The 24,473-nt window shown below is 42.7% G+C and overlaps 1 protein-coding gene across 2 annotated transcripts in view; it reads left to right on the top strand.

Annotated features, from left to right (window-relative positions):
* Positions 1-2,958: 2,958 nt before the first annotated feature.
* The window catches only part of FOXJ2 (forkhead box J2), a 34,220-nt gene continuing 12,705 nt past the window's right edge, over positions 2,959-24,473 (top strand). Inside the window, exons 1-6 of one of the 2 annotated variants that reach the window (XM_083698327.1) lie at positions 2,959-4,504; positions 19,471-19,826; positions 21,184-21,258; positions 22,053-22,121; positions 23,861-24,001; positions 24,272-24,467. In XM_083698327.1, the coding sequence (XP_083554453.1) occupies positions 19,494-19,826; positions 21,184-21,258; positions 22,053-22,121; positions 23,861-24,001; positions 24,272-24,467 (814 nt within the window). In that variant the 5' untranslated portion in view covers positions 2,959-4,504; positions 19,471-19,493. Of the gene's footprint in view, positions 4,505-19,470; positions 19,827-21,183; positions 21,259-22,052; positions 22,122-23,860; positions 24,002-24,268; positions 24,468-24,473 lie in introns of both variants that reach the window. The other variant, XM_083698326.1, reaches the window with a different exon arrangement.

Consider the following 24,473-nt stretch of genomic DNA (forward strand, 5'->3'; position numbering starts at 1 on the left):
AGGTGGTCACCTGTTTGCACTTGGCATTAGGAGGCAGCGGCTTTCATACCTTCAGGGATTCTTACTTACTACTCAGTTATGTTGTAAATGAGGTTCAATTCCTATGATTATTGCTCCCATATGATCTAAAACAGGCTTCCTCAATCTTGTCCCTCCAGATGTTTTGAGACTACAATTCCCATCATTCCTGAACACTGGTCCTGCTGGCTAGGGATCATGGGAGTTGTAGGCCAAAATCATCTGGAGGGACAAGGTTGAGGAAGCCTGATGTAAAACAATCCTTCAGATCATTCCTAAATCCTATCTGTGGCTGTACAAGGCTGAAGCTGGTTACAGTACTAGCTCCCCTAGCTCCCCATTGCCCAAACAGTCTGAATGAAAAAACAGCAACTATTTTCTATGTCCCCAGATAAATCCTATTCAGCCTTGGGTTAAACATACCAATTACCTCCAACATATTTTTGAATCAGCATTTGGAGATTATTCATCTCAAATTAAGCATTGGGCTGCTATCCCAAATAAAATATTCCACAAGGAGACAGTCTCATCAGACACCCTAACATCACTTTTGGCCTAACGTTTTGTGATAAGGTGTTCCAAGTGGAACTGTACTCAGATCCACAACTATCTATAGTATAGGTATGGGGGGCATGGGATGGGAACCCCAAACTAAGTTTTTGCTCATCCCAAATCCTCTGGGACTCTCTAGCATCCTGCTGAGCACTTGTTTTGCAGAAGTAACTGTAAAGTAGGAGTCAACAACCTTTTTGGACCAGTGGGCACTTTTTGAATTTTGAGAAACTGCTGTGGGCATCAGTTACAAAATGGCTGCCATGGTCATGTGGTGGCATAACAAAACATGGGTGCATGGAGGGTTGTTGTTGTTTAGTCGTTCGTGACCCCATGGACCAGAGCACGCCAGGCACTCCTGTCTTCCACTGCCTCCCGCAGTTTGGTCAAACTCATGCTGGTAGCTTCGAGAACACTATCCAACCATCTCGTCTTCTGTCGTCCCCTTCTCCTTGTGCCCTCCATCTTTCCCAATATCAGGGTCTTTTCCAGGGAGTCTTCTCTTCTCATCAGGTGGCCAAAGTCTTGGAGCCTCAGCTTCACGATCTGTTCTTCCAGGGAGCACTCAGGGCTGATTTCCTTAATAATGGAGAGGTTTAATCTTCTTGCAGTCCATGGGACTCTCGAGTCTCCTCCAGCACCATAATTCAAAAGCATCCATTCGGCGATCAGCCTTCTTTATGGTCCAGCTCTCACTTCCATACATCACTACTGGGAAAACCATAGCTTTAACTATACGGACCTTTGTTGGCAAGGTGATGTCTCTACATGGAAGGTTAGGCATAAAAAATTAGAGAGTACGCTCTTGCTGCTTCTCCCGCTATCGCCTGCTGGTCTTCTTGTCTGTGCTAAATTGTTGAAATGAATTTTGTGCTTAAATCAGAGAGAATTTTCTTCCAGGCAAAAATTTGGGATGTTCTTCACTTTCCCCATGTATTGGCTTTGCTTGTTTATTTTAACCACCTGAGACTTGTATCCTAAATCAGTAGTTCCCAAACTCCCTCTCATGCCACCAAAGACCACTTGAATATTGTTGAGGTTCTTCTTGGTGGACCAAGTAATCATTTGTCTGTCTCTTGAAGTAATTCTAACACACTCTGTGAGATGCTGTGTGATTTTTAATTGAATATTTATTGCTGATTTTATTTATTGTATAGCATTGTATTGAATTACAATTTGAATTCCATAGACTTCATCTAAGAAACAAAAGCAGCAATAGAAATAAAATTAAAAGTCAATATGAATATGTAATGCAAATACACAATGGACCACCTGAATGAAGCTTGAAGACCACAGTTTGAAAAACGATGTCCTAGGCCTCCAAGGACAAATTAGAACTTGTGGAATTATGCCTTTGTTTAAAAACTTAAAATAACTTGAAAGTGAAATGTAATTAAGTAGAAATTTTGTGCTTCAGTGGGGGTGGGATGGTTGAATATTGATTGTTGCTTCTTGTATAAATATGTGGAAATAATAAAATGAACATGAATATTTTTAATACTTTTATTTATGATAAAGTCCATTTTGGGAAGCATCAGTGAGATGGCTGAGCTTGCATTTTGCCACAAGTAGTTCAATGTCAGATCTGATGATTGTCAGATAGTCAGTGCTGAAAAGGCTGTCTCACAAAGATATGTACACGAAACAACCGACTGACAAGTGTCCAAATGACACATGCACATGGCAGCATCACAGATATTGCTTTGTCAGTAAGGTCTGGATACTCACGTCATAACTGAGTACAGTAATTTTGGTAACAAAGTCAAAATCTGGAGAACCACACTTGCAAACGATGTACCTTCGAGGGCCTTGCAACATGACAGTCCAGAAAGTTTTTGTCCTTCTTGCCCAAATACAACTTTGAGTGACATCAGTTGCAAATGGGTTTCCGCACCCTCCCAAACTTCATCGGAAAAGTAACAGCGGTGGGCAAATGTTGACTTGAGCCTAAGCAAGTGCATCAAATCACCCTTAAACTATTAGCTAACTCTGGCGGCAGACCTGGCTATGGTTTGCCACAAGGTGCTCCTGCAGGGAGTGGTTTTTGCTTCCCCTTTTTTACGGAAAGACACGGCGGGTTTTACAAAGTACTTTCAGACGCACAGCTGCCCGCGATTTCTCTGCCCACCATGAGATGGTGTATTTCCTGCCCCGTTCTGGGCACAACTCCGAAATACCAGCTCCTCGTTTACAAGGGCTCAGCTCCCCCCCCCTCCCGATCCCCCACGTTTCAAACTTAAACCGGGGAGCCGGGTCTACTCGCGGGAAAAGCTGTGGGGAGACACCCGGGGGGGCGAGGAGGGGGCGGCAAATCCGGAGCCCCCCCGCCGCCTGGCCGGGGGGGTCACGCGCGGTGGGAGGGGGTGCGGGCCGTTGGCGCTTTTGGTGAGGGCCAAGGGGTGTTTCAGGCTGCGAAGGAGGCGACGGAAGCGCCTCCGTCAGGAGATGGGGAATAAGCGGGTTGGCTTCCCCTCTGCCGGGGCCCCGCCGCCGCCGCCGCCGCCTCCTGCGAGAGGAGCCACCTTAAGGCGGGGAGGCGGGGGTGGCGCGGCCTGGAGGGAGCCGGGGGAGGCGGAGCGGAGGCCGGGGAGGAGCCGGGGCCTGCAGTGGAGCCGCAGCCCCGGAGCACACGGAGCCAGCGACAGGCGGCAGGAGCGGCAGCACAGCAGCAGCGGGAGCAGCGAGGCCGGGGCCTGCCGAGGGTCTGCCTAGCCGCCCCGCTCGGAAAGACCCCCGGGAGCGGGCCTCAGCCCGGGCAGCAGCAGCAGCAGCGCCAGGCCCAGGAGCCGCCGCGGCCTCCCGTGGCAAGCGAGTCAGGAGGAGCCACCCCCGCCCCGCGCAGCCCTCCCGCTTCCTCCCTCCCTTCCCCGGCCCCGGGCTCGCGGGGAAAGAGCCCTCCCTGCGCAGCGGAGAGCGGAGGGGATCATCTCGGGGAGGCGGCGGCCCAGGAGGAGCGCCCCCCCCCCGCCGCCCCACGCCTCCTTCCCCCGCAGAGGCCAAGGACAGCCAGCGCGCAGCTAGGCCCCGCGGCGTCTGGGTCAGTTGTCCACTCCCGCAAGTTCTTCTCGCCCGCCTCGGCCTCAGACCCAGGATTTAAAGGCCCCTCTCGGCGGAATGGAAGGGAAAGGAGCCCCGGCCGGGAAGGAGAGCTCCTAGCGGCCGCCAGAGGGGAGGGAGGGAGGACCGACCTCGTCTCGCGCCGTCGTATTTTTATTTTAAACCGCCCCCCCCCCGCCGCCGCCACAACAGCCGCAGCCCCCACTTCCCTCTTAAATTCTCTCCTGCAACTTAAAATCGGTACCTACCTGCTCGCCGAGAAGGAAACGAAGCAGATTTTCCACTGGCCTGTTGGAGCCGCCGACTTCATAAATAAGTTCCTCACGCTAGTCGAGCAAGAAGGAGCAGCCTTCCCTCTTGAGAGCAGCCCCCCCCCCCCAGCCCATTTTGCTGTCAGATATCAATTGTGAAGGGGAAGGGGACGCTCGACAGGCAGAGGAAAAGGGATAGTATCAAACAGCTGTCAGAGAGGAGGACCCGCAGCAGTTTAAAAGGAAAAACAAATACTCCTTGGGATAAACGAAAAAGATGCTTGTTCCCTAAGATTTCTAATAGGGTGTATGTTAGCTTGAAGAAAATAAGGAACTCTTAATTACCAAAGGAGGTGAAAGTTGTTCCCATTTATAGCTACTCGCCAACAAAGAAAAAGGAGGAGAAAAGACTGACATCTTTCAAGCCTAGTCAACAGGAGAGAGGAGGGATATATATATACCTGTAGCTTAAGGGTTGGAAACCCAAAGCTGATCTCTACCTCTGTGTTCACAACTCAGAGAAATCCACAGCAGCATCACTTTTGAGCATGAGGCCTGTGTGCAGAGTGTGAAGGACATCTCTCGTTGAAATAAGTCCAGAGGCATCCACTGCAGAAAATCTTAATGTGAGTGACAATATTGCATCACATATCTTGCCTTGTCTATTTTTCTGTTTTTTCTCCCCAGCATTCTTCCTTGTTATATTTTCTTTCTCTCAATATTCTGACTTAGAAGCCTCTATGCCTCCTTTCTCTGTATGTTTTGCTGGCTTGCTTTCTGGAATATGTTGCTTGCCATTTAAAAAAATAACAATTCACCTGTTTGATTTTTCTAGTGGAGAGCTTGTCTCAAGGAATGTAAGCAACACACTGTTTTTCAGCACTTCGGGTCTGGGTAGGGGTCAGGGGTATGTATATATCTTACCATTTAGGAGTCTGTGAGGAAAGATTCACAGTGACTGAAAGTTAATGGGCGGAGTGTGTGTGATTATTTACTTCAGAGGTAACATCACACCATTAATGCAACTGTGCTCGGATGGTGTCAGCATAATCCTGTACATGCTGAACTCTGTGTGAGACATAAGCTTCAGATGATAAGACTATGTTAAGATTCTCAAGTGTGAATCTTCTTGTTTTTGGTGTATGTTAGGTTAATTCTCTTTCCTTCATTCTTTCAAAGGGGAATAATAGGGATTCTAATGCATGTTAATGATTGGGACTACAGAACCCAGAGATTTTAGCTATTGCTCATTGATTTGTGTCAAGAGTATGATCTGGATTTGGACTGAGAAATCCATCTGCAGTATGTGAAATCAAGTGCATTTGAAGGCCTTGCATTCATTCCACTAGTGCTGTCCTTGATTTGATCTTCCTACTTTAATGAGTATTACAGACAAATTTTGGTGCCCATGTCCTGGGATGGGAGAGTTAAATCTCAGGTCGTGGAATCCTTTTGGCAGCAGTGCGTAGAAGAGCAAGTTACACACTGCAGCTGCTCCTGGTAGGAAATAGAAGCCTAAGGGGCGACCACTTCAGATAGTGCTTTTTATAGATTCCATTGACAGTGATCACTTTGAGGAAAAAATAGGAATACTAACTTAAGGTGTACCTCTGACATCTCAATCCACTTTGGGATTAAATCAGTTGAAAAGCAATCTTAAATTCAAAAGATTCCTTGTCGTAATTACTGTTACGAGTGTTCCCAGTAAAAGTATTCAGAGGAGGAGTTATGGGATTCTTCTGAATGTAATCAATGAAAATTCAAAACTGTCCAGACATTTAAAATTAATTGCCCATGCCTGATTTTTTTTTAAACCTGCAGTATTTTAATTGACTAATAGTTAGATTAATCAATGGAAAGCATTTTGATAAATGAACATAATTCCTCTGCTTAATAGGGAGTGGGTTTTAGGAACAGATTGATTGTTTTTGGTTCAAGTAATTATTTTAAAAAGGCCACATGACAAAAAGATATTCCTTTCTATGTGAAGGGGGGATGCCTTTTTTAGATGACACTTGCTGTGACATAGGCAATTGCATCATCTGAAAACAGATGGTATGTCAGAAGGGACCTCAGAAGACATCTAGCCCTAATCACTGCTTCAGGAAATATATGGCTACAGCATCTTTGATAGGGAGCTATCTAACCTCTCTCTGTAAGAGAGGCAACCACTTTTGAAGGCAGGCTGTAACATGCTTTTTTGCTTTAGAACTACTGCTTTTTCATGTGTGCAGATTTCATGCAGATGTCATTAATGAGCTAAAACACATGAAGTTAATGGACTCAGATTTCTTTAGCTGAGTAACAGCCCTACATTTAAACTTTCACAGAGCATCCCAGTTGGACAGGTAGATTTTTCTGGAGAGCTAAAACGCCCAATATATGGCATCTAAATAGTTCACTGCAAATAAAATAAGAATTTGTCTATTATAAAATTTGGCTGTGAGGAATGGAAAATCAGGGGGGACAGTTACCTGATCAATGCCTCCAGCCTGTATTTTGGTGAAGTGGTTCAATTGTTGTGACCCAGGTATGTAAGCAAAAGGTGGGAAAAGGAATGTGAGGAAGAAGCTTGGACCATCTCACAGTGTACTTCTTCATAACTTTAATTAATGTCTCACAACTTGAAAAAATGAATGCTTGGACCATCTCACAGTGTACTTCTTCATAACTTTAATTAATGTCTCACAACTTGAAAATCATGAAAGGAATCCCCCCAAATATCAGTTTATAGATCTGAGAAAATTAATTAAAAGTTACCTAGATTCATTATCTCTTACATAGCACTGAGAATTGTGAACTTGCAAGTTAACGATGATTAGCAAGGATTTTGAGTTTTAATTCCATAATCTATGCATGTTAACTCAAAAGTAAAACAAGTCTGTTTAGGATCATGGCCCAAAAGTGTAAAAAGGCTTGTAGTAAAATAATGGTTATAGGTGAAATTGCCTAAGCAATAATGAAAGATAATTGGAAATGATGCTGGTTCTTTGCATGTTTATTTAATTAGGGTTTTTAAAAAGTAATGTGTCTAAGGCAGAGGGATCAGAATAATGGTTTTTAGAATTGAAAAACAATTTGAAAATCTGAATATTGTTACTTTGAAATCTGTTTGTGATTACCTCTGCCTCTTGTGAAAGTTCTTCCAGTTTATATAGGTGGATGCTTGAAATCCATTTTTAATTGAATTTTGTCTAGTTTCATTAAATTTGTAAGTCCTTTAGGCCAGTGGTCCTCTTGCCTTCTGCCTAGAGGGTTTGAAAACAACATCTTAATATCTCAAATATGTGAATGAAGAATACAGAAGAGTGCTTTTGGGCTGGGTCAGAGCCTGCTCTGTCACCATGAGTAGCGGTACCTGGAATTTGGGGCTTCACAGTCAGATGTCACTTCCTGACATAGGCAGGATTGAACTCTCATTCATTGTACCTTTCTATTCAGAAGTTAACGTTTGTCTCAAGCTTGTGCAGATATGTGTGATCTGCTAATGTAACTGAGGCCTAAGCTTTCCATTTTAAAAATACGCTTTTAACTTTTTATATCACACTTTTTCAAAGGTTATTCAAAGTTACTTAACAACAAAATGTAACTTACTCTAGTTTTGAGTACAAATTATTCATTTCGTATATAATAGTAAAACAAATATCAAGCAAACTTTAAAATGAGTGTGATAAAATAAAATAAAATAGTAATTAATAAAGGTTTCCTCTGTAGCAGTGTTAGAAACTCAGATTTACAGTGGTACCTCCGGTTGCAGACAGGATCTGTTCCGGAGCTCTGGTCGGATCCCAAAGTTTCCGCAACCGGAGGGACTGCTTCTGTGCATGCGTGCGTGACAAAACCCAGAAAAAATACTTCTGGTTTTGCCACATTTGCATCCTGAAGGATACACAGCTGGAGGTGTGCGTATCCAGAGGTACCACTGTATAAGCTAATTGCCAAATAGCATCTTAAACCTAGGCTATGGTCACCACAACGAAATGTATAGGCACCATTTTTCCCACTGAAAGTTGTTGTTGTTAGTAATTATTAATAATTTCATTTCTATACTGCTTTATATTTTAAATAAAAAATCTCAAAGTGGTTCACAACACATTAAAACATCAAATAAAACAATCCAGAATAAATCAAATTCAAGTTTCAACAAAAATATTACAGACTTCTTGAAGTGACATTCTGCTTTCCCCATATTTACCTAATGCACCTGGCACCTAGGGAATTTCTAATGCTGCTCTAGTTGGTTTTGAGGATGGGAGAAAATGTTGTATGACCTAATTGATTATGGTGCATGACAATGGTACAAGCCTGAGTCTTCATCTTCTTTGGTTCCTTCATGCAGGGTTCTTCATTAGATGCAAGGTGATGATAGAAATGCTGATATCAGTGCAGGTTTACACCCACTTGACTAGCAGAGTTTAGAACATACAATAGTGTAGGTTGGCCCATTTCCGCATAGTCAGAAACTTGAGTTTTGGCCTGGAATTTGGTACAGAAGGGAGATCTGTACAAAGCCACCATGGCTTCTGAATGTGAATGGCATGCTGCCCATCTGCAGAAGATTTTCTCCCCCATTTCTCTGTCTGAGAATATGAGGGAAAGTGCAGGCAGTTCATAAACATACAGGAAGTCCTTTGTATTGCTGTGTGCTGTAATACCTTGACTGTCATTTGAAGGTATCTGCAGGAATGACAGTTAATGTTTAGGGATTTATGGGTTGTAATCCTTAAAGAGGTGGATAGAAGTTTGAAGCAGGATGCAGTTCACAGTTAGTTAGGCTTGTCAGCTTTAAAAAAAAAGGCATGACATGGGATCCAGTGGATCATATGTGTGTTCTGATAGTATCTAGACTTTCCTGGCTTATCAGACTCTAGCAGTAGTTACCTGTTACAGTGGTACCTCTGGTTACAGATGCTTCAGGTTACAGACTCCGCTAACCCAGAAATAGTACCTCGTGTTAAGAACTTTGCTTCAGGATGAGAACAGAAATCGTGCGGCCGCAGTGGGAGGCCCTATTAGCTAAAGTGGTATTTCAGGTTAAGAACAGTTTCAGGTTAAGAACGGACCTCCAGAACGAATTAAGATCTTAACCTGAGGTTCTACTGTATTTATTATTGTTATTTGTCTAGTAGTAGTTACGGTACCTGTTAGTTATTATTGTTGTTGTTATCTATTAGTGTATATATTTCCCCTCACCCTCGTGCCTCCTGGGACTTTTAACTATTGTGCTCTATAGTCAAATACAACCTGGCACATAGTGCTCTGGAGCAGTGGTTCCCAAACTTTTTGATATGGTGAACAACAAGTCCAAATTTACTTCATAATGGTGACCCATCAATTTATTGTTACATAAACTCTGAACCTTATGGCAACTGTTGGTTTTGTGCAGTTTAACTTCAGCTTTGCGTATTCTATAACCATTGCTCAAGGCATCCAAGGAAAAATTTCCTTAATGCGCCTATTCATGTGGAATTTGTTGAAATATGTATAGTACTTACAAAGTTACTCATAATTTTTTTTTGAAAAATGGGAATGTAAGAACACTAATCATAGGATTGCAGGGTATTGCTTCATAAACTATTAAAATTGTTCTAAAAACATACGGTTACAAAATCGGTGTTGGAGATAAGCAAATGAATATTTTTAATAGTTTTATTCATGATAAAGTCAATTTATCAGTGGGATGTTGGAATTGAATTTTGCCAATGAGCAAGTCAGTGCAGAGTTTGTTAGTTGTTAGACACAGCCTCAAATCTTTATTGATACATCGCTTGCTACTTTTTTTGTCCCCATAGCAGTCATTGCTGAAAAACCTGTCTTGCATGTACTACCAAATGGCAGCAACACAGATATTGCTTCATCAGAAAGCTCAGGATACTCAGTGGTAACTGAGTAATTTTGCTAACACGAAGCTAAAATTTTCATAACTTCAGTTCCGATAATTTACGTTTGAGGGTCCTGTCACAGAACAGTTCAGTGTGTTGTTTTTCTTTTTTCCACAGATAAAGGCAACTTTGAGTGACATCACTCAGATTTCTGGTGTTATTTCAGCAGGAGGATAGTGGACAAATTTTGACAAAGCAAACTTCAAATCCCCTTTGACTTAACAAGTAACTAACCCTGGAAGCAGATCCAGCGGTCGTTCACCACAAGGTGCTCGTACAAAGGGTTGTTGTGAGTTACTATTACAGCTTGCCTCTGATGCTTAGAACACCTTTGTGGCACACTGTTGCTGGATCTGTCACAATAGAGTAATTCCCAAGTGTTAAAATGTAAGACTTTAGCCTTTCCGCTGTTCCGTTATAAGTGCCAACGCAGCACTATAAAATGCCAGCAAAATGTTGTAAGAGGTATTCCTTGTACTGGTTAAGAGGGATAAAAGTAATAATTGTTTTGTGAAAAGTTACAGAGCCTGTGACTCACTTGTGGGTCATAACCTACAGGTTGGGAAACGCTGCTTTGGAGTGAAGAATTTTATTGTAAGTGTTGCTCTAATTATGGCTCTAACGTTTGAACACTTGACTCTAGTGCTTTAATTTGCCATTGCTGTGAAGAGATAGGGACCCTTTCATTCATCCCCTTGTTATGGTTAAACCATCCTTTTAGATTTCAGAGTAAATGCTCATAAATATCAACCGTTTATGAGTGTTTACTAACAGAAATTAGCGACGGTGGTATTTCTTCCAGTGTTAGATACTCAGATACATAAGCTAGGCACCAAATGGCACCTTAAATCTAGGTTTCGGTTGCTACAATGGAATGTCTATTCGCCAAGGGGTTGGGCTAGATGCCCCTCGGGGTTACTTCCAACACTACAATTCTGTGATCTCAACTGCGTTGCTTGACTGCACCTTGCTCTTATAACAATTCACTTGTCCCAGTATGCAAGAAGAAGAAACATACACAGTGGAAACTATGGACTAAGGCAGAGGTTTCTAAACTGTGGTTGACAACCTGGCACCCAGATATCTCCACATAGTTGCAATTGGACCCATGCCAGTAGCAAAATGCACCTGGCACCTGGAGAATTTCAAACACTGATTTCTGCAGTTTGGCCCTGATGGTTGTTTTCGCAACCATAGTACTCTGAAATCAGATATCACATTTATTATGTTTCATATAATTTTTTTGCAACTTAAAAAAATGAAAGCCAACCAAATGTATCTTTACAAAGCTGAAAGTATAATTTGAGGAACTTGGAGTAGGGGCCATTTAACCCTTTACCTCAGGTCATTTTCCCACGCAGACATTATTCCCCCCTCAAAAAAACAGCACGTCACATTACAAGTGGAAAAGGAGCTTGGGAGGGTATTTATATTTTGAGTGAAAAAACAGCTGGTGGGGCTAGAGTTAAGCAGCTCCCCAGGATCACCATTTCACTACTTTTAGGATGTGTGTTTTTACTTTAAAAAATGTAGGTTACATACACCTGTGTGTAGCATCTAGTTTGGCCACACTCTTCAGATGCAAGCCAGAAATAATTTGTGATAAAGTTGCAAAATGTGTGTGCAAAAATCCTTGGTATATGCTCTATCACTCATTTTAGTAGCTCAATGACTAAAGCTTTCGATCTGAATATTTTAGAGTTCATTCCCCATGGGGCATCCAGAATTTTACAAACTGCAAATACTGTACAGTAGGCATAGATAATTGTAGATTTGCTGGGGTTTTCCCAGACTGAACTGCACGTAGTAGTTTTCTTCTTTTTACTCCCATGACACATTGAGGAGGAGACTTTTATCTTCATCTGCTGCTATAGTGTCTCGGTTCAAATGTCAGCTCCCCCTTCCATTTAGTGGGATTTTTATGTTTATTGCATCAAGTTCAAAATCCTTACCTGAATCTTTTGGGTCTTGACATTTCTCACCTTCATCATTAATGTTCTCATTTCTTCCTACATTGTTGTGCTTCTCCCAGCTCTTTCCCTTTGTCAAGGTTTTTTTCTTTGTGTCTGCTTGTGGCATTCATAACACTGTTGTATTTGAGAATAGTCTTTTTATTTCAATAACTAATTCTCCTTCCTACTATCCACTTCTCCAAAAAATGTTTACATTTTTGTATCATCTTCTAGGGCAGCCTTCCCCAGCCTGCTTTCCTTTAGATAGTTTGAACTACAACTCTCATCAGCCCCAGCCAGCCAGAGAATGAAGATGTGGAAGACTTCTTTAGCCTGTGCTAACTGACACTTGAGGCTCTAGTGGTCTTTATTTTTGAGTCTGTTTTACTTTTAGCCCTGCAGTGGTTGCAGATGCCCAGTTCAAAATGAGTGCAAAAACATTTTGGCTAGTCTTGGAAAGGTGCAGCATAGCTAATCTCACAACCCCATAACAAAGTACTTTAATCCTAATCAGTTATAAGGGGGCAAAATAGTTCATTGAATCTGAACAGAAACTGGGACAAATTCCATAGTAGGAAACATTCTAGTCTAGTCCATCACAGTAAACACAGGACAGTGTCTGATAACATAGACTTGTGCTTCAATGAATCTGTTTGCTTCTAAGGTGCCATAGAACATCTTTTATATCAAAATAGAAATGTATGGCAGGCATGACCACTAATCTCTCTGATGTTTGGTGTTTTCTTGGGGATATGGGGTATCTTCTGAGGGTTTAGAAAAGAAGGGCAATACTAGCTGGTTTTAAAGGAAGGGTGTTGAAAAACAGAGGTGAGTTAGTGCGGAATTAGGGTTGGGCAAAGCTCAGCACTAATCAACCCAATATTAAAAGTATACAGGCCAGGGGTTGTGTTCTGGGTCATTTCATGCTTGCCTGAAATTGCATATAATCAGAACACCGAATGAAAAAGCCTGCATCCATCCCTTTTTGTGACATTTTGGGTCACTCCTGGGTTTGTTGTGATGCATGTGTGTGCGGTTATGCACATATCGGACGTGCCTAAAATGGTCACTGCCTGTATATTGTTTCCTAGGCAGTAAGTAATTGCAAGCAGCTCCCAACTTAGGCGGAGGTTATGTTTTGCAGAGAGTCTGCTGCAGTACACATAGCTTCCCACCCAACAGCTGTTGAGCGGGTTCCAAAATGGTTCCCATGTACCATTCTGGAGCCCTCACAGGTCTTTTTTCTGGACTTTAGGCTTACTGATGTCCACTTCAGGCTCAGGGAAGGGCCTCCTTATGAGCCACAAAGACTTTCCAGCTCTCTCCTGCCATTTCAGGTTAGAAGCGAATTATTTATTTATTTCCCGGCAGCAAGCATATACACAGTTGCATGCAAGTTGATCACACACAAGTGCGGGGAGGCCTGTATCTTGAAGGGCCAAGCTGAAAAATCAGTGAACACCTCAATCTGCATTTCAGAATGTAGCCTGCCAGATAACTATGCTGCCACTGACACCACTGACTTCAAATTCATGTTGGAATTTGATATTGTCCAAAAAAGTTTTTTGAGAATTGTTTTACATATTCTTATTTTACTGTTGACTGTGCCAATCACCTCATGACTGCCACAAGGGTTTGGCATAAAACAAAAAGAGAGTACAGGCATTGCTGCTTCTGCCCACCCCATACAATCTTATGCTTACTGTGGGAAGGCAGCTACAACTTGCAAACTTTTAAGACCTTTTTCTTGGTCTTATCTGTATATACAGCTATATAATATACATTCAAATTGCATTCTTTAATTTGGTGTTGTTAATCTGAGATTAGTACCAGTGTGTCTTTTGACCATATCTGAAAGATCTTGCATTTCTGATTCCATATTCTCAGTCTAAAATTAGTAGTTCTAGAACACTAAGAGTATGTACTAGAATCCTAGGATGGAGCATACCCATGATCCTTTAGAACTGATTAGTTACCCATAACTTCATTTAAACATGTGTTGTCCTCACAGTGAGGGTGGTTAAACAGGGTTGTTCTTTTTTCCAGTCTACTTGTGGCTGAAGTGCATTTATTAGTTGCTAATATGTATGTGAGAGTGTTTTTCATCTAGAATAAGAGTAAATGACTTTAGATGTAAAATAAGGATATGAGACTCTTTGTCCCTGCCTACTTGCCAGGCCTCAAACCCTTGATTCAAGGGTTTATTCTTAGTATGACTTGTAAAACAACCTGAAATACTTTATGGATGACTATTTAAAAATCAAATGATGTTTATTTTTATTCTGTGTTGTGGACATCCAGTTGCTTCAGCATCCTACGCATAAAGGAAAGGAAATTTGGAAAGCCACTGGAAAGTGGCCTGGAACCCCCTTGTTTTACCTTTCTGTTGGAAGAGGTATGTCTTTCCGTGGTACCAGGATGCTGTCTCCATGAAGTCTTGACACAAGTAGAGCTAAAATTCTCTTTGGCATCAGCATCTTCATGGATGAAGCAACTACAGTGGTCTTTGCCTAGTTGCATGTGACTGATGTGTGTGTTCACAGGCCGTAGAACACCAGTGATGAAAACGGTTATTGCCCAGCCAAATGCATTTTAAGGCATTCCCACCCGGAGACCAGTTCTTTTCCTCAGTTGTTGTCCAGATATTTATGTGGTGTTTTTCTAGTCTTTTTCCAGTGTGATCAGTGTTTGTAAAAAGAGAGTTTGAACTTTATCTCTCCCCCACCCTGACCCAAATCCCCACCTATAGTATTCTCACTGTTAGATGCAATTGGCCTGCTCAAGCACTCTTGTACCATTTTAAAAAAGAAAAGAAAAAGACTTGCACTCTCAGTTTCCTAGAAGTTCACAGGATGTTGGTACATTTTACAAATAGTTTTCTCTTAATTTACCTAGGAAATCCCCCTTATGTAGCAAGTACAGTGGTACCTCGGGTTAAGCACTTAATTCGTTCCAGCGGTCCGTTCTTAACCTGAAACTGTTCTTAACCTGAAGCACCACTTTAGCTAATGGGACCTCCTGCTGCCGCCGTGCTGCCGGAGCACAATTTCTGTTCTCATCCTGAAGCAAAGTTCTTAACCTGAAGCAATATTTCTGGGTTAGCGGAGTCTGTAACCTGAAGCGTATGTAACCTGAGGTACCACTGTACTACCATGATTTTGGGTAATTCCATTTCATTTCCTCACTGATAAGTGTGGAAGTGCCCAATATTGGAGGGAAAAAAGGGTAAAAAATAGGAAACAATGTTTCAGTCTATTCTCAGCCTCCAACTGTGCTGCAGTTCAAGCTGCCAGCCAGCCTTGTAGTGCTGTTAGAACTTTCAGAAGGAGGGGAGTTTTCAGGAACGGAATAGGAAAAGAACATTTTTTTTCTTTCCCACTCTTTTAAAAATTTCCCCGCCTATTCTGGAAAGGGCTCAGGTTTGTGGCTGGTTGCTTTTCAGCCCTGAACCTGAGCAACTGATTCCACTATAGTGCATGCAGCAAGGTTTCTGGATAATGGGAAAGGACAAGAAAAATGTTATTTCCTCTTTCCACTTCATAAATAGCATTGGTAGGACAACCCCCTTCCTAACCATATATCCATACGTTTCCAATTTTAAAAGTCTTCACTACTTGTGAAATATGATGCTTGTCCTTTATCCCATGTGTTCCCCCCTTCTCGCTTTTAAATTCACCTTGTTTAGACGCCATCGTTATTTTCCTTGTCAAATATTATATTTTTAGTATGTATATATATTTGTAAAAATTGAAGAGATGACAAGCTACTGTATGACCCAATAACTATTAGAAAATGCAGTTAAGAAATAAGATTTGGGATTAAGTTAAAGATAGTGGGTAAAATGTGTAGAGCTGCCAAACTGTTGTTACACAGATATTTGGTTAATTGACTCATTTACAAAATATAACATTTTGTAAGGGCTTGTTTGATTGATTTATTAGATTGCTTACCCACCTTTCACCATAAGGTCCCAGGGCAGGTTATAACAATAAAAAGCAAGTGTAACTTGATGCGTCTTGTTGAGAGATGAGTCTTGTTTTTATCATCCACCTGGAACAATGTGTTTCAAGGTAACGTTCAGTCTTATACCCAATTTTTTATGAACGTGAGAAGAATTTTTTTCTTTAAAAAGATAAAGCTATCTGGTACTTGGAACTGCTACACTGCTTGCTTCTTGATCAATGGTTTTTATAAAAATGCTTCAGAGTTGGGGTGGGCAGGAGGTAGATCAGGATATATCAATGGCTTCTTGAATGATGGCCGGATGATTTGCAGTAGATGAGCAAGGATTTCTGACTCCCAATTTTTTAACTATAGCAACAACACAAGTTTTTCATTCCCCACACATTAGAATTTGAAAATCCCTGGTCTATAGTAACTCAGGTATAGTTTGTACTTCGTTCAGGTCATCCAAGTGTGTGGCCTGTCGGGTGGAGTAGGTAATTTACTCCCCTCAAAGCCATCATTTTGAATGGGCTCTGCCACCCCAGCTACTGTTTTGCACCTGGCTGGCTGTCCTGCTTATAACCTTAATGCTTTCATCACTGCATGTGAAAAGCTTCTCAAACCCTGTTGTGTGAATTCAGAGGCATGGCTTGCCATGGCGGGATGAGGCAAGGATGAAAGAATTTAGCAGAAGAGTAGGACAAGCAGAATACCACCTTCTACCAATCAGTGGAATTCACAGTGCAGGGAATCTGAGACTAGGGGCTGGATTCAGTTTTCACCCTAAGGTCACACATGTTAGTCACTTACATTGAAATATGTTAGTTGTTTCATGCTGAAAGGTAGCAGCATATTTATTTTTTCCCCCCATTGCCTTTCTGAGCCACACAAATTGCCTTGTGAACAGGGTTGTATATATACTAAAATCCATGTAAATGTAGAAAAACCACAGAATGTGGTAGAGGGCAAAAGATTCCCCTCAAATCTTGTCATACGTATGTAATCTCATTTGTGGGTTAAGGGTTACCTCTTTCTTTGGTTGCAAGGGCTATCAATTGCTTTCTCTGCTCTTCACTTTCAGTCCTTCCGAAACAGCTTCTCTGACTTAGAGGAGGAATACTCTAACATTGAAAGCTAAAACTGCTTCTAGATCCTGGAAGAATCAAGAATGTCCTTGGCTCTTTTTGGGGGAATTAGTATTATTACAATAATTTGTTGGAAAGAGATTATATTTAGCTTAATGAGATAGCATTGCTGATATCAATAGGCTTGGATTGATATTAACCTGAATATGTTTTAAAATTGGCATTTGCCTCTGACAGGGGAATTAGGGGTGATGGACTTAGAATCATAGAATCCTAGAGTTGGAAGAGACCACAAGGGCCATCGAGTCCAACCCCCTGCCAAGCAGGAAACACCATCAGAGCACTCCTGATATATGGTTGTCAAGCCTCTGCTTAAAGACCTCCAAAGAAGGAGACTCCACCACATCCTTGGCAGCAAATTCCACTGTCGAACAGCTCTTACTGTCAGGAAGTTCTTCCTAATGTTTAGGTGGAATCTTCTTTCTTGTAGTTTGGATCCATTGCTCCGTGTCCGCTTCTCTGGAGCAGCAGAAAACAACCTTTCTCCCTCCTCTATGAGACATCCTTTTATATATTTGAACATGGCTATCATATCACCCCTTAACCTCCTCATCTCCAGGCTAAACATGCCCAGCTCTCTTAGCCATTCCCCATAAGGCATCGTTTCCAGGCCTTTGGCCATTTTGGTTGCCCTCCTCTGGACACGTTCCAGTTTGTCAGTGTCCTTCTTGAACTGTGGTGCCCTGAACTGGACACAGTACTCCAGGTGAGGTCTGACCAGAGCAGAATACAGTGGCACTATTACTTGAGCCCCACTACACCATTTTAGAACTTGGCACCATTGAAATTATGATTTGGTAAATCATCATAAACCTTTTAATCCTATAGTAACTTACTTCACTGCTGATATGGCTCAAGGGGTATACATAATGATTGCCCAGTGGTATTCATACATCATTGTACAGTGGTACCTTGGGTTACAGACGCTTCAGGTTACAGACTCCGCTAACCCAGAAATAGTACCTTGGGTTAAGAAATTTGCTTAAGGATGAGAACAGAAATCGTGCAGCGGCAGTGGGAGGCACCATTAGCTAAAGTGGTGCTTCAGGTTAAGAACGGACCTCCAGAATGAATTAAGTTCTTAACCCAAGGTACCACTGTACTGTCAAATTGACCAGTGTTTTCACTATATATACTATATATACAGAGGCAGTAGCACCAGCCCACCATTCTAAGGTTGTTGTAAAGACTGATAAAACATATGTGAAATACCGTTAAAGGTTATGAGTGTGACAAGTGGGTCTAAGCTAGCAGGTGCATACACGTTTGAGAGCGTAATGGAACAAGTACTGTTGAACACTTGTGTAAGTCCTTCAAGACCAGATAGGCTCATTTTGTGTTGTGAAAGTAGTGGTGTAGAATACATTGAGTGCATACATGTTTGGATTGGGGCAACTGCTCCCTGTCATCCTAAAATACCTGTTTTTTTTAAAAAAGAAACAACTAATTGTTACGTTCATTTGCTGATGGGTGTTTCCTTGCCTCAGCTGGACTGCTCACAAGAGAAATAACCTGCACGGGAAACTAAACCTTCCCCTCCAGGTGGTCATTCAGCCACTACTTGTCTGCTTATTAATTAATCTGTTAGCTGAGCTTGTTAGCTGCCAGTCTTTTAAATGTATATGAAAGTTCTGTACTGGAGAGAAGTGTTGTTACAGAGCTATCCCTTTTCTTCCATCGAGGTGCCCTTCCCCCAAATTAGCTGGGTAATAGCACAGGTTGCAGAGTTGATCTCAGACTCTTTGGGCGAGTGCTATCCCTGCCTCAAGCAGTAGATTTTATTTAACACTAAGGGCAAAAGAACGAGAGCCAGACAGATGCAGCTCATGAGGTAGAATCTAGCAGGCAATGCTCTTGTGTAGCTGCTGCTCATTTCATGGGACTTGTGCACTCAACATGGTGGCTTAACCTTTCAAGGCATATTTCACTCCTCTCATGTCAGAAGCTCTGTAATAAGAGTGGTGCGAGTATTTCCCCCCTTCTTTTTAATTGTAAAACAAAGCAGTCATGATATGCATCAGAACAAAACAATACTTTTGCATGTCCATTTTGCATGTCCAGTTGAAGCATGGGTCCTTTTGGACCCAAAAGAGGGTGGAATGGGGGCAGCGGTTTAATGGGGTGGGGTGGGGTGGGCTTATGTGTTCTGCACTGATGCACGTGGGGGCCAGGAACGGAACCCCCATGTAAAATGGTTGCCGCCTGTATCCAGAACATCACTGAGAAATACAATTTAAATGTCCAAATATGGGCAAGTGACTATGATGCATTGTAACTAACCCACACAAACTTCTATGAGCTTACCTGTGCTCACCTGCATGTTGCAATAATTTGTGGTTCAACTTCTTTAGCACTTCCCTTTCTTCTTGCCTGGAGAGGAAGCTTACTCTCCATAGGTAAGGAAAAGAGTGACTTTTATACAAGCCTGTTCTAACTTCTCTTAAGTCTGGCTCAGAAAGTTGTCATCTTCGTTCCTGACCTATATACAGTAGTTCTTACACATAACCAAGCAAATGCAGTAATGTCTGTGGCTTTGGAAACTGAGCTATTGGTGATGCAGCTTTTGTTTGGCCATACTGAGGTTTTTTTCCTTGTAGGAGAAAAAAAACATATAATGTGATCATATTTCAACAGCCCCATCTTTCTGTATCTCTTTCTTTCTCCACAGTAGACACTTTTGCCTCCAGCATCATGGCCTCTGATCTGGAAAGCAGCCTCACTTCCATTGATTGGCTCCCACAGCTCACTCTGCGAGCCACTATTGAGAAATTAGGGGGTGCCTCCCAGTCAGGTCCCCCAGGGGCCGGTCGGAAGTGCTCTCCTGGCTCCCCCACTGACCCCAATGCCACCTTGAGCAAAGATGATGCTGCAGTTCACCAGGATGGGAAGCCGCGCTACAGCTATGCCACTCTGATCACTTACGCTATCAATTCATCCCCGGCCAAGAAGATGACCCTCAGTGAGATCTATCGCTGGATTTGTGACAACTTTCCCTACTATAAGAATGCTGGCATTGGGTGGAAGGTAAGTAGACTTGGGCATTCTCAGAAGTTCATTCATGGGAGCAGAAGTTCCAGCTTCTGCTCCTATGAAAATCCATTCCCATTTAATGTTATATTGTATGATCACACCATGAATGTGCGTGGTGTTTTACAGACTGAATGTAACACAAAAACAAATCTCCGCCTCAAGGTACTTACATTCTAAATTTTGACCAGGGGGAGGTGAAACTTTCCCATATGAGTGTTTCAGTCTTCAGCTTCTCCATGCCTCTTCTATACGCTTGAAGTCCATTCTGTATCTTTAAAATAGATAAGATTGATTTCATTTATTAATTTCTTCCCATGAAACATCCTGAAGCAGTCAACAGTAAAAACATCAGCAATAAGTACATATATAAATATAGTTTCTAGTTCAATGCAGATAAAGAGGGTAATAATAATCTCCACTTAGGAGGCTTGGTGGAATATGAGCTACAGGTTCCTATTTCGAGTCAGAGGCTCTCTTCTGTGCCAGTGGTAGCCAGCCTTCTTGGGGCTTGTGCCACAGGCTAAATCAGAGCATGCGATTGGCCATAGCAAATATGCAGTCCATGGCATTTCACCTTGCTAGAGGTAGGTGGAGGTACACGCCATAACTACCACTATGGGCTGCAGATTAGTCACATGTGTTTCATGCAGCCTTAATTCTTCCTGCAGAGTGAAGGAGAAATTTAGCTTTTCGGGGTTCGGTGAGGCAGTCTGTGCTGTAACCTTTGTCTGAGGAGCTGTGGTGGGGGAACTTTCTGCCCTTTACTCAGTTCCTTCATGGGGGACCTTCTAGAGGCCACTTGCCAGGGATGTGCAGGGCCAGAGGAAGAATTGGGCAGAGAAATGCACAGCAGGCTGCTTTCTAGGAACACAAAATCTAAGGGTTTCTTCAGTCACATATGCCTCCATCTTCTGGGCCTACGGTTCCCCATCCCTGGAGTAGAACATTGGTTCTAAGAGAAGACCTTGCCTTTTCTCTGTTCAGGATTTCCCATTGTGTAGGTAAGAGATGCAAATCTGCATCCTGGTGGGGAGATTGGAACTGCTCTTTGGGGTTGGAAGCTTGGCTGCTGCTTCTCCAAAATACCACAGGTGGGATGACTTCCAGGGCAGGTGTGGTAGGTGGAAAGAGGCTGCTTAGCCCTCACTGTTCTTGCCTGCCGCATCCTTCCCATCCCACCCAGTACTCCATCTCCTGCTCCCCCCTCTCGATGTGGCAAAACAACCACCACCACCATAGCTGTGCCTGGGAACTCTGGCTGAGGGGAAAGCAGCAGCATTTGGGCTAGGGAGGTGATAAGGGCATGGGTGAGCAGCCTGCCTGTTAGCTATGTCATTTTTTTCCTCCCTAGAACTCCATTCGTCACAATCTGTCTCTGAACAAATGCTTTCGGAAAGTGCCTCGCCCTCGGGACGACCCTGGAAAGGTGAGAGGGATCAAGCTAGACATTTGACCATCGTGGTGGGGAGGTGTTTTTTAAACCAATGTTGCATTGACTTCTAAACCCCCACTCCTGCTCTTGGCAGAAATTGGACTAATGTGAATGAACAGATTAAGTGAGGACATAAAATATGCAGGCAAGTTGAAAATTCTGCTGCTCCTACTCCAGGCTAGAGCAAAGGTTTGTGTAAAAGTAGGGCATAGGTATTTACTGCTCTGCTGAAGAAGCAAGGAAAGAACATTCAGGTTTTGTTCTTCTGTATCTCTCAGTAATAGTAATATTAATAGTAATAAGTAATAAACTTATTACTGTGGATGAAATAGCTCTGACTTCTTCGGTGTGTGCACATTTGGGAAAGCTAAGAGAAAGCAGTGGCCCTTTGTATCCCAGACTGTAATATGTGTGTGCATGACCCCAGAACTATGCTGCAACAGGAGCAAAACATCACCTTTTTTTAGATTTTACTGCATTTCTGCCCTGGTCATTCTTTTTCATACTTTTACATCAGAATTGCTGTTCTTGTCCAACCTGTTCTTCCCAAGAGTTTATTGGAGACTGAAGGAGTATTGAGATTGTGACATCACAAAAAAGTATCAAGGATGATGTTGCAATGATGTTGCAATGTAAAGAAAGGACCTGTCTTGTGCTGCAAGAGTAATTGATAAGCTGTGGCAACCTGCATGCTCTTTGGTATTATGGGTTGCACTGCTGCTGTTGCTATCGCTGATATCAAGGGTTGGTTTTATACTCCTTTCACCAGCATATCTTATTCTTTGCAGGGTTCTTACTGGACCATAGATACCTGTCCTGATATTTCCCGGAAGAGGCGTCACCCACCAGATGACGATGTGAGTGGGGCTCCCCATTGCTACCCTCAAAATCCAAAGCATTTGTGAGATGATTAAGAGATCCACTTTTTCCAAAGGGCATGATCCTACATGGCACAGAAGTAATGCATTGGTCATAAAACTCGGGCTTCTGCGAGCCTTCACTTTCATGTTTTTTTAAAAGCAAGTTTGTAGCCTTTGTGGGCTTGAAGCAATGTTTGTCAGTGCATGAGCAATGTCTGCTGAGATTTGGAAATAGAGAAGAATTGCATAAGATTTGCAGCAGCGAAAGGAGGGAAAGGCTTCAGCGCCTCGCCCCCTTTGCCCTTTCTTCCTCAGCCTGCTCCATTATTAGCAGAATCAGAATTATTATTATTTAAATAGCAAAATACATAATAAATTATACACACGTGCTTAATTTAAATGACTTTAATTTTGTTCTTTTAAATTATTAACCTAATGATTAATAACTGTATTAGCTATATTGCTCCAAAAACAGCATAGATTTATTAAATCATTCAGTAGGGCTGCAATGTTTTGCTTGCATTCTTGTGTACACATGCCTTGGAGTAAACCCCACTAAACAGAGTGAGACTGGCTCTAGAGTAAATACGCAGTCATACATTAAATTAAAGGGCTAAATTAATTAATTAAAAAACTTTTAATCACCCAAAAAGATGCTGCAATTAATTGTACAGCAATTTATTTTTTTATAAATATTATTTTTAGTACAAGTGCTTAAAAGAAGCATTCCATCTTTTTTTGCGTTCAGTGGGTGTGGGGGATGCCTCTTCTAAGATGATGCCTGTCCAAGAACGCTGGACAGTTAAGTCCATTCAAAGATGACTATGGGGTGTGGCGCTCATCTCACTTTTCAGTTTGAGGGAGTGGTGTTTGCCTGCAGACAGCTTTCTGGGTCATCTGGCCAGCACGACTAAACCTCTACTGGGGCATGGAGGACCATGACGAGTGCCACAACGCACAGAAACAAAGAAAGTGCTGTGTGCTGTAGAAACACTGTTTTAACCCATATGCAGATTTAATTGATAGATCAGTTAATTAATCAATTAAAACTTATAACTAATCACATAAAATTTACTTAATTGGAAAGTTCATGTGTTTATTTAACATGAGGTTTCTGAGGTTCGTTCAATACAGTGGTGCCCCGCAAGACGAACGCCTCGCAAGACGGAAAACCCGCTAGATGAAAAGATTTTCCGTTTTGGAGGCGCTTCGCAAAACGAATTTCCCTATGGGGTTGCTTCGCAAGATGAAAAAATCTTGCGAGTCCCCGCGGGTTTTCCCCCGCTCCCCCTCCCCTTTTCCTAAGCCGCTAAGCCGCTTAACAGCTGATCCGCTGATAAGCCGCTTAACAGCTGATTGCTAGAAGCCGCTAGACCGCTGTAGCGCTAATCCGCTAAGCTGTCAATGGGCTTGCTTTGCAAGATGAAAAAACCGCTAGACGAAGAGAATCGCGGAACGGATTATTTTTGTCTTGTGAGGCACCACTGTAGTTATGTCTTGGCTGGTGATCTTAAATTGGCTCACCGCATGTGAGTCCATTGTTCAACCACTAGACATGGAGTTTTAATTTCCCTCCTGCTCTAGCACATTGCATGGCAGGTGACACTCTCCTTGACTGCCATACTTGCCCCTATCTAGCCCTATCAATTTTCTGTCAACTCTAGAGTGAGTTGTTTCTCTGCAGTTTTACTGCTCTGCCCATGTGTTTCTTATGCGCATATTTTCCATCTCTTCAGCTGTCCCAGGATTCCCCAGAGCAAGAGGCAAGCAAGAGCCCCCGGGGGCCTGTTTCTGTTGGGGCAGAATCATCGCTGTCCCCCGAATCCACCCAGCAGCTATCCTTGCAAAGCACACCGCCTATTGGCAATTACAGTCAGGTGAGTCGAGAGTAAGAAGAGGGAGAAGCAGCGGGAAAAGGCGGCTGCTGAGGGGGAGCTGGGAGGAGGGAGGAAGAAAATGGGGGAAGGCTATTGAAAAGCAAAATAGGACATGGATGATGAAGGAAAGGGGAAATGAGCTGCGGCACAGTGGCATGCCTTGGATGTGGGCCAGAGCTAATAGCTCTGAAAATGGGGGAATTGTACATATACAATCCCTGGTTTCAAAAGGCTAGAATTCTATTTAATACACCTGTTTATCTTCAGCAGAGCACAGGGCCTGTGGATGTGGCAGCAACAGTGGCTGGCGGTCAGAGCCGTGAAGGTCCAGATGTGCCACCTCCACATTACAGTAACAGCAACGACTTGAAATTCTCCTATTCTGAGATCAACTTCCAGGACCTGAGCTGGTCCTTCCGAAATCTCTATAAATCCATGCTTGAGAAATCCTCCTCATCCCAGCATGGTGAGT

The sequence above is a fragment of the Podarcis gaigeae genome (assembly GCF_964106915.1).
Source record: "Podarcis gaigeae genome assembly, chromosome: 9".
In the NCBI taxonomy this organism is placed as follows: domain Eukaryota; kingdom Metazoa; phylum Chordata; class Lepidosauria; order Squamata; family Lacertidae; genus Podarcis; species Podarcis gaigeae.